This window comes from Dermatophagoides pteronyssinus, unplaced genomic scaffold, assembly GCF_027571235.1.
Source record: "Dermatophagoides pteronyssinus isolate colony J.1.1.1.1 unplaced genomic scaffold, Derpt_VIB-CSIC_2022.12 sq0017, whole genome shotgun sequence".
Taxonomy (NCBI): Eukaryota; Metazoa; Arthropoda; class Arachnida; order Sarcoptiformes; family Pyroglyphidae; genus Dermatophagoides; species Dermatophagoides pteronyssinus.
In genome coordinates, this window is record NW_027461541.1 from 89,061 (window position 1) to 102,125 (window position 13,065).

Here is a 13,065-nt window from a genome sequence, read left to right on the forward strand (position 1 = left end):
TTGAAAATAATGAAATGATTGAATTTTATTGAAAAGTATATAGCTGTAATCTGCAATAGAATTGGTTTGTTTATCTGGAGCATTGTAAAATAGAAATATGTTTAATATTTATGCATGTAATTGTTAAGTATTGAAAGATTGGTGTTGATAGATTGAATAATGAGAATTTTGGTAGTTGTTGTTATTGGTAATTGGCGGAATGAAATAGTTTTGGTTTGGTTATCATTGAGTAATGAATTGTAATTCTAATAGTTAATCTGTTAAATATAAAATATATCATTTATGGACGACAAAACACAAATTCATTATAATGATTCCATCGTGTTTCTTCAGCATCGATACCCGGCTTGACCGGTTCATTTGCCGGTGTACTTGATGTACCTGAACCACATGAACCAACCATATGAAAACCGGCTTCCTGTAGACAGTCGAATGCCTGTTCAAGACATAAATGTTTGAGAAAAAATCTAGCCGTATAACGATTGTCATCGTCACAATGATCCGGATCACGTGATTCGTTCAATGTATCACCAAAAATCTCACGACATAAGGCTACACGGCCAGATACAAGAATTTTGGTCAATTTTCGAAATTTCACATCAGCTAATCCATCACGACCGAATGCAAATGAACCACGATAACCAACAGTAATGAATCCGGGGCCACCAGTTCCTTTGACAATGCCATAACCACCATGGCTACTGCCATTATTATTGGTTAATATTGGTGAGCGTGGCATCGGTGAAATCATTGCTTTAGCTAAATCATCCAGACCATAATATTCGGCTTCAATACGTAATAAACGATGTTCCATAAAATGTTCAGGCAATGTTACCATGCCTTTATTGCGTAAATAATTTAATATATGTCGAAATAGGCAACCATCACGATCTATCACGAATCGCCCCTTTTCCAATTGAGGTTTGTTTTAGTTTGGTTTGGTTTCCATCCCGATCATTTGAATGGCAAATATATAATTTTTAAAAAATAGATAAATCAAATCAATCTTTCATTAGATTCTTGTTCAATTCAAATCAAGTTATCTATTGTTTTCACACTTTCCCACACACACTATATTCATTATGCCAATAGATTCTGTGGAAAAACAAAAAATCTTATCACTTTGTTTGTTTTATTCATTCTAAACAAAACAAAAAGTGTATAATGCATTTGCAAACAAAATTCTCTGATCCATACAACAAAAACGAAAGATGAAATGCAACAAAAAAAAGTTAATTTTTTGTTTTCTTTTTTGTGATGTTGTTGTTGTTGAATTCAAAGAAAAATGATTTATTACAATCATATACCATGTATGTAGTAGCAAAATATTACATTACATAACATGTTACACATACAACATACATGGCCCCTTCAATAAAATGACAGCAATGATGATGATAAAGTAGATAGGAGATTTTTCAAGATGCAAGTTTTGAATTTCAGTTCCTATCCTTACTTGTAAATCTTATTCAATTTTTCAGGAATTTTTCCCATATATTCATGAAAAGTTTTTTTTCTAGTTACTCCATTTCTTTCGGAAAATTTTATGTTTTTTTCCTCTGATATCAATATGATTATCAGGTTGAACATTCCTCACTGTGCAAATGACTTGACATGAATGACTAACTGACTGATTTCCATTGTTTTTCAAATTTTATATTTCGAAAATTATATATATTTTATCTTTGTAAGAATTTATTAGTCAGGCCCAAAGTATAGTGCTAACAAAAATAAAAACAAAATTTAGAAAAAAGGTAACTTAAGCGCTCTCTTTTTAGTAATTCCATAGAAAAGGAAATTGACATTTTTAAATAGAAAATTTCTCCACCATTTTAATCCGATAATAAACAATGGAGAGGAGAGAAGGGTAGAGAAAGGAAAATGATGATCATTATATGAAAAGACAATACAACTGGAATGACAATCATTAACAATGTCATCATTATCATTATCATCATCGATTCTAGAAAGTATTGCAATAGAAATTTCACTTGCCAATGAATAAATATTTGTAAACCAATTTAATAATTTTGTCACGTTATCCTGATGTGGGTGAAAATGGTTGTTTTTTATGGCTAGAAAAATGTAAACATTGACAAAGGAAAACAAAAATCAAAATATTCGCACATCTTTAAATAGTAATCATTGAATGGAATGATTGTTGTTGGTTATGAGAAAAATATATTTGATTTGTAAATAAATGTATTTTCCTTCTACACATGCATCATGATGATAATGATCCAGAAAGCATGCACGTACAGACTTAAGGTATAAAACTAAATAATGTATAGACATTTTCCACAGCAAATAGTTAATGACACCTGAATCTTTATGTGAAATAAATAAGTAAATAGCATCATCATATTAATAATACCTTGCAATCTTTACTGATTACATCATCTATATTGGATAACGTTGCCGTTACTGTCGATGATGCTGATGATGATGATGATGTTGATGATGATGCTGTAGATGTTGATGATGTGGTTGTTGTTGTTGATGATGGCAATTGTAATGGTAATGATGATGATGCATTTATGGATTTTATCTTGTTACAATTATCATTTGTTGTTGTACGAAACCATGATGCTAAACGTGATTCTGGTACAAATAGTAATGTTTCTCTTTTTGTGGTGTATTTTTGACCACCAACATTTAGATAAATTGTATTAAGGCTCATTTTTGCACCTTGGTTTCAATTGTCATTTGTGGTAGGAATCACTTGTTGTTGTTGTTTGAAAATTATTTTGGTTTTGAATAAATTTTCAATTTATATAACAAATTTACAACAGACACATATACAATGTTCAAACAAAAAAGGTATTTTCTTCATAACTTGACAAAACTCTTTGACTCTGAAATTTTTATATGCAAAATTAAAAAATTAAACTAAATTGAACAGACTAGAAACAACAACAACAACATTAATTTAATTTCTCTGTTTCATTAAGACGGATGAATGAATGGAATGGAATGATGTTCAATGTTTGGCGCCCAAATATTGAATGTACGAACACATATCCCAAAAAACAGAAACATCTGCGTGCGTCTGTATCTTTCAAAAATAAAAAAATAAATGTTTTTTCCTGTTGAAATAATTTGCCATCTATATATACACTGTGTGTGTGTATAGCATCTTAATTTTGATATTACACATACACATCGACTGGATATGGATTCGACTCAATTCATTACATTTTCAAAATGATTATTATCATTTTCAGAATAATGTATGGCGTCAAGTGATTCTCATGGATAGAGAATTTGGAAAAAAATTTCCAACCATACAAATAAGTTAACAATATGAGATTTCATCTCATTCTCTGGGTTTTGATTTTCGTGTTGTAATATTTTCTCTTCCTTATACACTTTCTTTTTGCATCTCTAGATTCTTGAATTTATACTGAAAAAAGATGTATATGTATGTGTAGATTGGTTGGGTAGATATAGCTATAAGATAGATACAACCAGATGCGTTTGTTGAGGTTGTAATAGAATAGAAAATCTATGAATTTGTTATAAAGTTAGATAATGATGATGGTCCTCTATTCAGTGTAATGCAAGTTTTATTTCTTCAATCCAGTAAATTTCTCTCCAGTTTGTGCATGTAGATCCATTGGATTGGATATTGTAGTAGGTGTAATAATTTTCCCCCTCATAGTTCCAAGGGTGAAAATATTGTTATTGTTGTTGTTGTTGTTTGATGATGATGATGATCATGATCATATTAATGACGTTGATGATTATGTTTGGTTGTTGTCAACTACACATACCCATATCAATATTAGGTAATAGTGGTAGTAGTGGTAGAACATTTTATATTGACTCGAACATTATCATCATTATCATTATTATTTTCACAGATCCAACAACCAAAAAGAATCGAGAACAGAATGATTCTGTTTGTTTCATTTGGCCATCTATAGATATATATAGATTACCCAAAGAAAGAGAGAGTAAAAGAAAAAATAACAGGACCCAAAAACACCCACGCAAACATCATATATCACATAGATTCATTCACTGTAGACTGGGGCAAAACAAAGCAGAAAAAAAGTTGAGAATGATTATGGAATGTATGTCTGGTCTGTGTATGTATGTACGGTTGTGATGGTAATGAGAGAATTTTTCAAATTTTTTTCTTCTTGATTTGGGCTATTGATTCGGACGATTCTTGATGTGTGTGTTTGGGTGATTGGGTTTTGGTGTGTGTTATTTGTTTGCCTGGGATGTGTGTAAATATATCATCGACAACAGAAATCGTTGTTATCGATGATGATGATGATGATGAGGTATTTTAGAGAAAAACATAAACTTTAACGGAAATGACTAGATAGACGAGAAACAAGGAAAAAATATGTGAAGAAAAATTGATGGAATTTTGTTTTGTTCATTTCAAAAACATTGCCACTACTACCATCACCACCGCCTCGAAAATTATATTCCCATTTTTACTTTGATATTTTCTCGGTGCTTTCACAAAATGGTCAGAAAAAAGAAAGAAAAATTTTCACGTTTTTCTCGACATTATTTTCTTTAATAATAATAACAAGGGCAACAAATAATGGATGTTCTATCATAGTTTTTTTATTTCCTCAATTTTTTATGTCCATCATGATGGTTATGAGATACAGGTTGGGCAATTCTTCACGTAGAATTCTTTGCTTCCACAGGGAGATCGATTTATTCTTGTTATGATTATCATCATTATCATTATTGCATTGATAAGGATATATGTTGATTTTATTATCATTTCCACTTTTCAATATCTCCCTATCTCTATATATCATTGGTCCATCAGTTTGGATGTTTTTTGTGTTGTTGTTGATTTTTCATTTTGTTGTGTTATTCTTCTATTTTCCTTTCAACATAAGAAACAAATCGAATCCGAGGCAAATATACAAAAAAGAAAGAAACAGAAAAGTGAAAATTGTATACGTGGCTAGTGTTTTGGGATGAATTTTTTTGTTGTTGCTGCCATCAAACACTGGCAATCACTTTTATTATCATCACCATCCTTCTCTCTCTGTGTGTGTGTCGGTTAAAGCAAACAATAAAAAATTTCTCTCCCCAAAAAAAATCAATGTTAGATTTGTAAACATGCGAATTCTGAAGAATTTCGTTTCGTTTCAATTCTTGAAATTTGAAACTTGTCTGATCGGTTCCGGCTAGTCTCGTTTCCGTTGCTCGTTTTATTTTTTTTATTATAAATATTTGACAATGAGCCATTCATCATTTCTAAAAAAATCTAAAAATAGTAATTGATGAAATGGCTGTTTTGATTATCTCTATAATTCTTGTCATAATAATCATTTGTGATAATCAATTTTCATAATCGGAAATGACAAACTATATTGCAAAAAATTCTACTCATAAAGAGAAGGAGGTGATCAACAACAACAGCCAACAAGATTTTCTGAACATATCAGCAAATCTTGAGTGTCGATAAGTGAATATAAGGGTGTGTTATAATAAAAATTAGTAAATATATTTTCTTATATTTTAATAATAATAAGAGAAACTCGCATTACAACAACTATCATAATAATAATGATCATCATCATTTATTGTTGAATGATAATGATGATTTTTGTTGTTGTTCAATCATCTCATCATCATTATTGAATGAAAAAACCGCATAATCAGGAATTTTTTGGTTGTACCGCTGAATAAAACTAACTATGCACTAAATTCAATAATATCAAATTCAATTCTCGATGATTAATTTGAATAATAATCATTTTTTTATTTGAAATTTGAAAAAAACAATGTCAGGATATAGGACCAGAATTTAGTACCAGTGTTTGATATATCTTTGATTTTTCTTCATCATTTATTCCAGCCATTTCAAATTTCCAACAAAAACAATTTCTTACGGACAATTTCATTTCAATAATTTCCAATGACAAACAAACAAAAATATTGACTGATTTACTTTTCCAACAATGACCAATCAATCAAATATTTATGAATAATCATTCTCGAATTCTCGATAGTCATCAATATTTGATATATTGGCTGAAATAGAAATAGAAAAATGATTGGAATGTATGCATTTCATTTTTCTCTTCTCCCTGTCAAACCAAAAGAAAAGAAAAGAAAACACACACACAATGACAACTGAAAAAAATCACCATCAACAATAAAAGAATCGATGAATTGAAGAATCAAACACCCTCGCATCAATGCCAAAAAATCCGTTTCTAACATTCAAAGAATTGACGAATGCAATTCAACTTCATCATCATCATCACACACTTTATCACATTACGTCATATGAATGTGGAAAAAAAATCAAGTTTTTGCTTAGGGTTTTTACATGGAATAAAAATTTTGTTTTTCACTTTCCAAAACCACAACAACATTCAAATTTAGCTTTCTTTCAATCGTCTTGTGACCATATGTGTGATTGAATGTTGATTCACACCATGATTCACACTCAATCGTCAAATTGAATTGATGATGTTATTTGGTGGTTGTGGTTTGATTTCATTTTAATTTGAAATGGATATTTCTTTCAATTAAAAAAACTTATTGATAAAAGAATTGCATGGAATTTTCAAATGAATTATCATCATTATCAAGAAAAATGGTCAAGGGGAAATTTTTCTAATGTTTTTGTTTTCAATTAAAACCTTGATAATAAAACGATGCTAATGATGAAATCCAGCAAAGTTTTGTTATTTGTTTTATTTTGCTATAAGTACACACGTTCGTAGCAATTAAAAAAAGAAAAATAATTTTTGTTTGCAATTAATTAGCCTTGATAATTTGACAAATTTTACTAATACAAAATTGAATCAATATTTATTATTATCAAGCAACTTCAGCAGCAGCGCCAGCCAAATAAAACGCACAAATTCTTAATTGAAAACTAATTGATTTGAATGAAGGAGAAAATCATTTCAATGACAAACAAAAAACGAATAAAATACCAGTTTTTCATTCATTGGATAATTGATAAATTGAAATTATTAACAAACAAACAAAAAAGAAGAAACATTGATTATGAACATTGATAACATTCACCAAGTAACAACTAGTATACTTTTTTCCATTCTATTTAATCCGTTGATGACATTGAAAATTTATAATTTCAAAATTTTAAAAAATCAAATCTAATCATATGATTAGCATTTTTCTCAAACCAATTTACGAGGAGAGAAAATCAACCAACAAAGAAATAGTGTAGCAATGAATGTCATGCATTATAATAATAATGTGACCATCAATTATCATTATTATCATCACTAAATTTCAATCAATCAATTAATCAAAAAAGTTATATTTTTATCTTTATTTCACCCTAGTTTTGTTGTTATGTTTTGTTGTGTGTGTGTGGATGTGAAAACAAAACTAAAAATAGCAAAATAACGAAAAATCGGAAAAACAAAATCCTGAGTTCATTTTACGTTTCACTGTACTTATGTGTGGTTCGATTATGATGATCATGATATTATCATCATTATCAACCAATAAACAGATAAATAATAATGAGCAAAACAGAAACATAGATAGATAGAGAGAGAGAGAGAGAGAGAGAGAGAGAGAGAGAGAGAGAGAGAGAGAGAGAGAGAATCAAATGAAGCAAAAATAAAATATAAACAAAGCAGAGCAGTAAAATTGAGAATTGAATAATAAATCATTAATGCAATTTTGTTTTGTTTTGTTTGACTGTAGTTTTGCATCGGCAAATATACTGAAAGGGTTATTCATTATTTAAATCATTATATTTATCAGTGAATGGGAGAGAAGTAAAAGATTTTACAAATAAAAACAACAAAGATTAAAAAAGGAAAGGGAAAAAACTAGACTTGTGTTGGGCCGTTTTTTGTTTGTTTTTATGTTTACGTACAACGTATTAACTGATCCATAATGATCAAACCAATAATTCATTTGGTCCCAAAATAGAAAATTATTGAATCGAAGAATAAATCAAACACACATACATTATATTAATTTTGTCTTTCTTGCCTCACATAGATCAATTTATTTGATTCGACAAATTAATGATATGGTGTGTGTTGGATTGGTGTGGTAAATTTTTTTTTCAAAATGACTTTTGCAGAATTTGCACACACACACACTTAGCATTTAAATTGTTTGGGAGGGCAGGATCATTTTATCAATTGACAAAAAGCGCTTTAGTTTCATTTTTTGAAAATATTTTTTCATTTATTTGACAGGCAAATTAAAATCTTACTTGTCATGGTCATCATCATCATTGAACTATCATAGCAATCAACAGCATTTGTTTTTGATTTGTTTTGTCATTTGATAAAACTTTTGTTGTTGTTGTTCCTTGAATAAACAAAATTTAGGAATTGAAAAAATAATTTTCAACTTTTGACAATGTTTAAGTGAGTGAGTGAAATTTATGATGACAAAATTATGATGATCAAAATGTGTGTGTGACAATGACATATTTTATACCAAAATAAAAAACGAAAATATTGCCCAATAGAATCGAATGTCACAAGAATATTTGTTCGGATTTTACCGTACCCGGAAAAAGAAATACGAAATTGAAACTAAATCTTGAAGAAATTTTGGGTAAAAAAACATTTTTTGATTTTGTTCAAGTGGAAAAAATATGAGAGAGAATAAACTTGAGAGAAATGGAAAATAGGCAACAAAAAGAATATGCAACCCATTCTTGCAAAATAATGCAAATGAATTTTTGAATATTTTTCGTTTGAAAGACTGACTGATGTATGGATTTTCAATTCTTTCGAAAGAATTTTTATTGATTTTTTTGTTTTGGATTCTCGGCGGATGAAAATCCTTTATCAATGCAGTGTGTAAAATTTTTGTTGTTGATGTTATTATGGTGATATTCAAAAATTGATAAAGAATCGTTTTTTTTTGGTGGAAAATGATTTCCATACCGGCTTACTAAATTTGATTGTGCAATTGAGCAACAATAACAACAGAATATTTTTTTGCCAATGAAACTCGAGAAATAAATTGCGAAATAATTTACTTTTATCAATGTTATTTCTTTGATTTGATTGAAGAAAAATATGAAATCAAATAGCCAGGCAAAACAGTCTAAACAATCATCATCATACGAAATTTGACCGATAAGAAAACAAAAATATTATGACAATGTTGTCGTTCATGTTTCTTCTAATTTTGCTTTTTTTTTGTTTCACTCAAATTTCTAATCAAAATTGAAATATGATTTTTGTTACTGTTAGCACTCAAAACTTATATATTAGATTGGCTTGTTGTCTAGATTCTCGCAAAGTTCAAATTGAAAATTGAATTTTAAAACAAACAAAGCAAAAATCATTTTATTGTCATCATCATGATGTTGATCATTTTGGCTCATTAAATTCAAATTGAAAACTGTGATTTGTTAGTTTTTTTGCCATCTTGGTTTCACAGACCATTAAAAATCCTCATTTTTTGTTGTCGAAATGAATCATATACATAATCGATGATTTATATTGATTTTTTCCATTGGTGAAGAGAGAAACATAAGATGAAAAAATTGAATTATTGTCAAAATCAAGCAAACAACGCAGAATGATTATGGATCATTTCAGATACGACCAGAATCATTTCTGGTCAAATGGATGAATGATTCGAAACATTAATGAGTATTATGTGGTTCAGTTTTTTGCGATTAAATTCTTTTTTCAAAAAAAAGAAAAGAGAAAATATTTTCTTTTGAAAGAATTTATTTTGGCAAAATAGAAAACAACTGTGAATGTCACAATAATTATCAGTAAAATCAGTGAAAAACATTATCCATCTGATCAAACCAAAATAACCAAACAAAAGATTTATTTCATTTTGGTTCCTGGCCTATGGCCTATGATACCGATGATATTAAGATTCGGGTTAATTTAATAATGATGAAATGTAAATCTATACAAAAAAGATGTTTAACATTCTCTCTCATAATAATAACCATAATGATGATGATTATCATTACCGTAATATATATCGAGAGAGAGAGAGAGAGAGCGAGAGAGAGAGAGCGAAAGATTTATTTAATGACTTTAATCGAAAACTTTCTGTGAAAAAAATTGTGTTACATAACCATTATGATTATCATTCTTCATTCATTCAAATATATTAATATTTTTTTGTTATTTTCCATTTTTGCTTGTTTGGCTAATGTCTCTCTCTCTTTCTATCATTTATGAATCTGTTACCCAAATAGCTGTTATGTTATCATTTATTATTAATGATGATGATGATTATTATTGTTATTGGGCGCCATATCCGCCCAATGACATTTATATATTTATAATAATAAAAATTTATTATTACATTACAAGTTTTGTTGTTGTTGTTGTTGCTGTTGTTTTTATTGTTTGCATAGTTTATCATTATCATCATCAGCAAATGATTGCCACCAGTTAGTTTGTTGGCATAAAGATTTAGGCTATTTTTTCGCTTGATTATTTCTACCCAATTATAATTTTTCTGTTTGAATGAGAAAAAAGAAGAAAAGTAGTGTAGTGTTCAGGAGAGAGGTGTATGTGCGACATATAACATAGAAATTGAAGAATGATTTGTTACAGCAGAATCTATCAAGAACAATTCAGTGTGTGTATCATGATTGAAATTCTCAATTGAGAATGGGACAAGAGAAGAAAAATTGTGTAAATGTCTAATATGTAAATTGTTTTTAAAGGTTGGTACAATTCTCGCTAATAATAATAACGAATTTTATTTTTTTCTTGCCAATATCATTATTGAACACAAATTACATAATAAATTAATTTATTATGCCTTTTTCCCTCTATTTTCATAATTTTCAGTTGCATTTTTTTTCTTTTTTTTTGGTTTCCATTAGTAATTAAATTATAAGTACTTTTTGATAGTTGGAATTCATTTTTTTAATCAAAAAGAAAATCTGGATAAAAAGTATGCTGCTGTTATTGAAGAAGAAAATTCTGAAATTATAAAGAAAGAATATTCTTTGATAGAATCGTAAATCATACTAATATTACCCCTCAAATGTAATTCATTATATATTGATGGTCTAGTTTTTTTAGTTGCAGGATTTTTGTTGTTGTTAAGAATTCCAATAAATAAAAACAACAAGAATAACGATAAAAGATGATTGAGAAATTTGGTTTGAATGCTTGGTATCTTTATGTATAATGTTTCAGGAAAATATTCCATTAATTCTGACTAAACAACAACAAAATATTTTAACCAAAAAAGAGAAATAAACTATGAAATAAATTTCCGACTAAACAACAACAACAACCAGAAGGCAAATGAAATGATGATGTTGATGATGATAATAATTTTGCATCCACGCACCCTATGCATTTATATAGAGAGTATTATATTTATTTATTTACTCAGAAAAAAAAACAAACTATAAGCATATAATCCTCATATATACCCAAACACACACAGAATAAAATGTATTTTTTATTGATTATTATCGATTAATCAAATACCATTGTTAATTAATAATTTTCTTTCTTAAGCTCTCAATATTGTTGTTGCTAAAAATTGTTTTAAGTTTTCGAGATAATAAATTAGTCATGATCATCAACCTAACCTCACTCTACTATGAATCACAGTCACAGTCATAGTCATCAACCTAACCTCACTCAACTATGAATCACAGTCATAGTCATAGTCAGCAACCTAACCTCACTCAACTATGAATCACAGTCATAGTCATAGTCAGCAACCTAACCTCACTCAACTATGAATCACAGTCATAGTCATAGTCAGCAACCTAACCTCACTCAACTATGAATCACAGTCACAGTCATAGTCATCAACCTAACCTAAGTGAACTATATTTATATATAGAAATGATTGTTTAGATATAATAGTAAATTATTCATTATCATCATTATCATTATTATTTCATGCTAAAATTCATAAGAATATTGAATAAAATAATTATTCAAGAAAAGAAAATCTATTTGTTTATAATGTGGTAATTTGTTCCACAAAAAAAAATCAAAACTTATTCATTCTTTTAGTTCCAAGTGTTTATATGTAAAAAAGAAATAATAAAAAAAGATTTCAATCTTTCAAGATTTTTTTATTGCATCAATACACACACACATCATTATAAAAAATGATGATTATGGATTGTTGCATTATAATTTTGTTTCATTTGTTTCTGAAATTCTTTTCCAGAAACAATAATAATAATAATAATAATAATGATGATGATGATGATGATGATAGTCAAATAAAATAAAGATAAGATTTTTTTTGTTTCTAAGATGGAAAAGACCAAAAGAAAACAAAACTAATAACATATCTATGCAATCTTTCAAGTTTGAAGTTTCAATATTCGCCAATTTCGAAATTGAATTAATCTATTTATCTGATGATGATGATACGATGATATTTGATAAGGGACACACTATATCAGTAGAATCAGTAAGTAATGATAATCAATTATAATCTAGTTATTTATTCTTCCCTGATGATAAAAACTAATGATCATCATCATCATCTAAAGAATCAGAATATTTCAAAAAAAGAAGCCAGTAAGCAAGAATTCTGTTCAAAGTAAAAAAAAAGAACAAAGCAATAGAGAAAAAAAGTGAAAATATTCAATTTACAAAGTCCTCATTGCATAAAAAAATGATCTGATAGCTTCAAGGCAAATATGATGATGTTCAAGAGAAACGAAACTAGGATTTCCAATACATTCCGATTCATTCAATAAATGATGATTGCATTTTTTTGTTTCGTTTGGCCTATGACTTTAGCTGTCGAAAATCAAATTGTCACACACACATACAGAGAGAAAGAAAATCAACCACAACCACATTATAAATTGCTTTAGTGGATCCGGAATCGGGCTAGAGAGACCGGAAAAAATGGAAAATCACAACAGAAAATGATGTGTCACAAAAATTCATTAATTATGGAATCAAATATTATGTAATTGCGATAAATTCCTTCCATTTATTGGATTGAATGAATGTCGAAATTTGTTGTTTGTTTGTCATTTCATTTTGCTGCTGGTGGTTGTCATCGTTACACACACATACACTTTAAGAATGATGAAAAAAATTGATTAAAAATAAGATTTTGATGCAAAAAAAGAGAATAAAT

General features: G+C 28.5%; 1 protein-coding gene across 1 annotated transcript; it reads right to left on the bottom strand.

Annotated features, from left to right (window-relative positions):
- Positions 1 to 3,061, bottom strand: Ktl (BTB/POZ domain-containing protein Ktl). The gene is made up of 2 exons (XM_027349382.2): positions 2,375 to 3,061; positions 1 to 907 (listed from the first exon to the last, which is right to left on the bottom strand). The coding sequence occupies exons 1-2, from the start codon at positions 2,678 to 2,680 to the stop codon at positions 281 to 283; spliced, it is 933 nt and encodes a 310-aa protein (XP_027205183.1). The 5' UTR covers positions 2,681 to 3,061; the 3' UTR covers positions 1 to 280.
- Between the last annotated feature and the right edge of the window lie 10,004 nt (positions 3,062 to 13,065).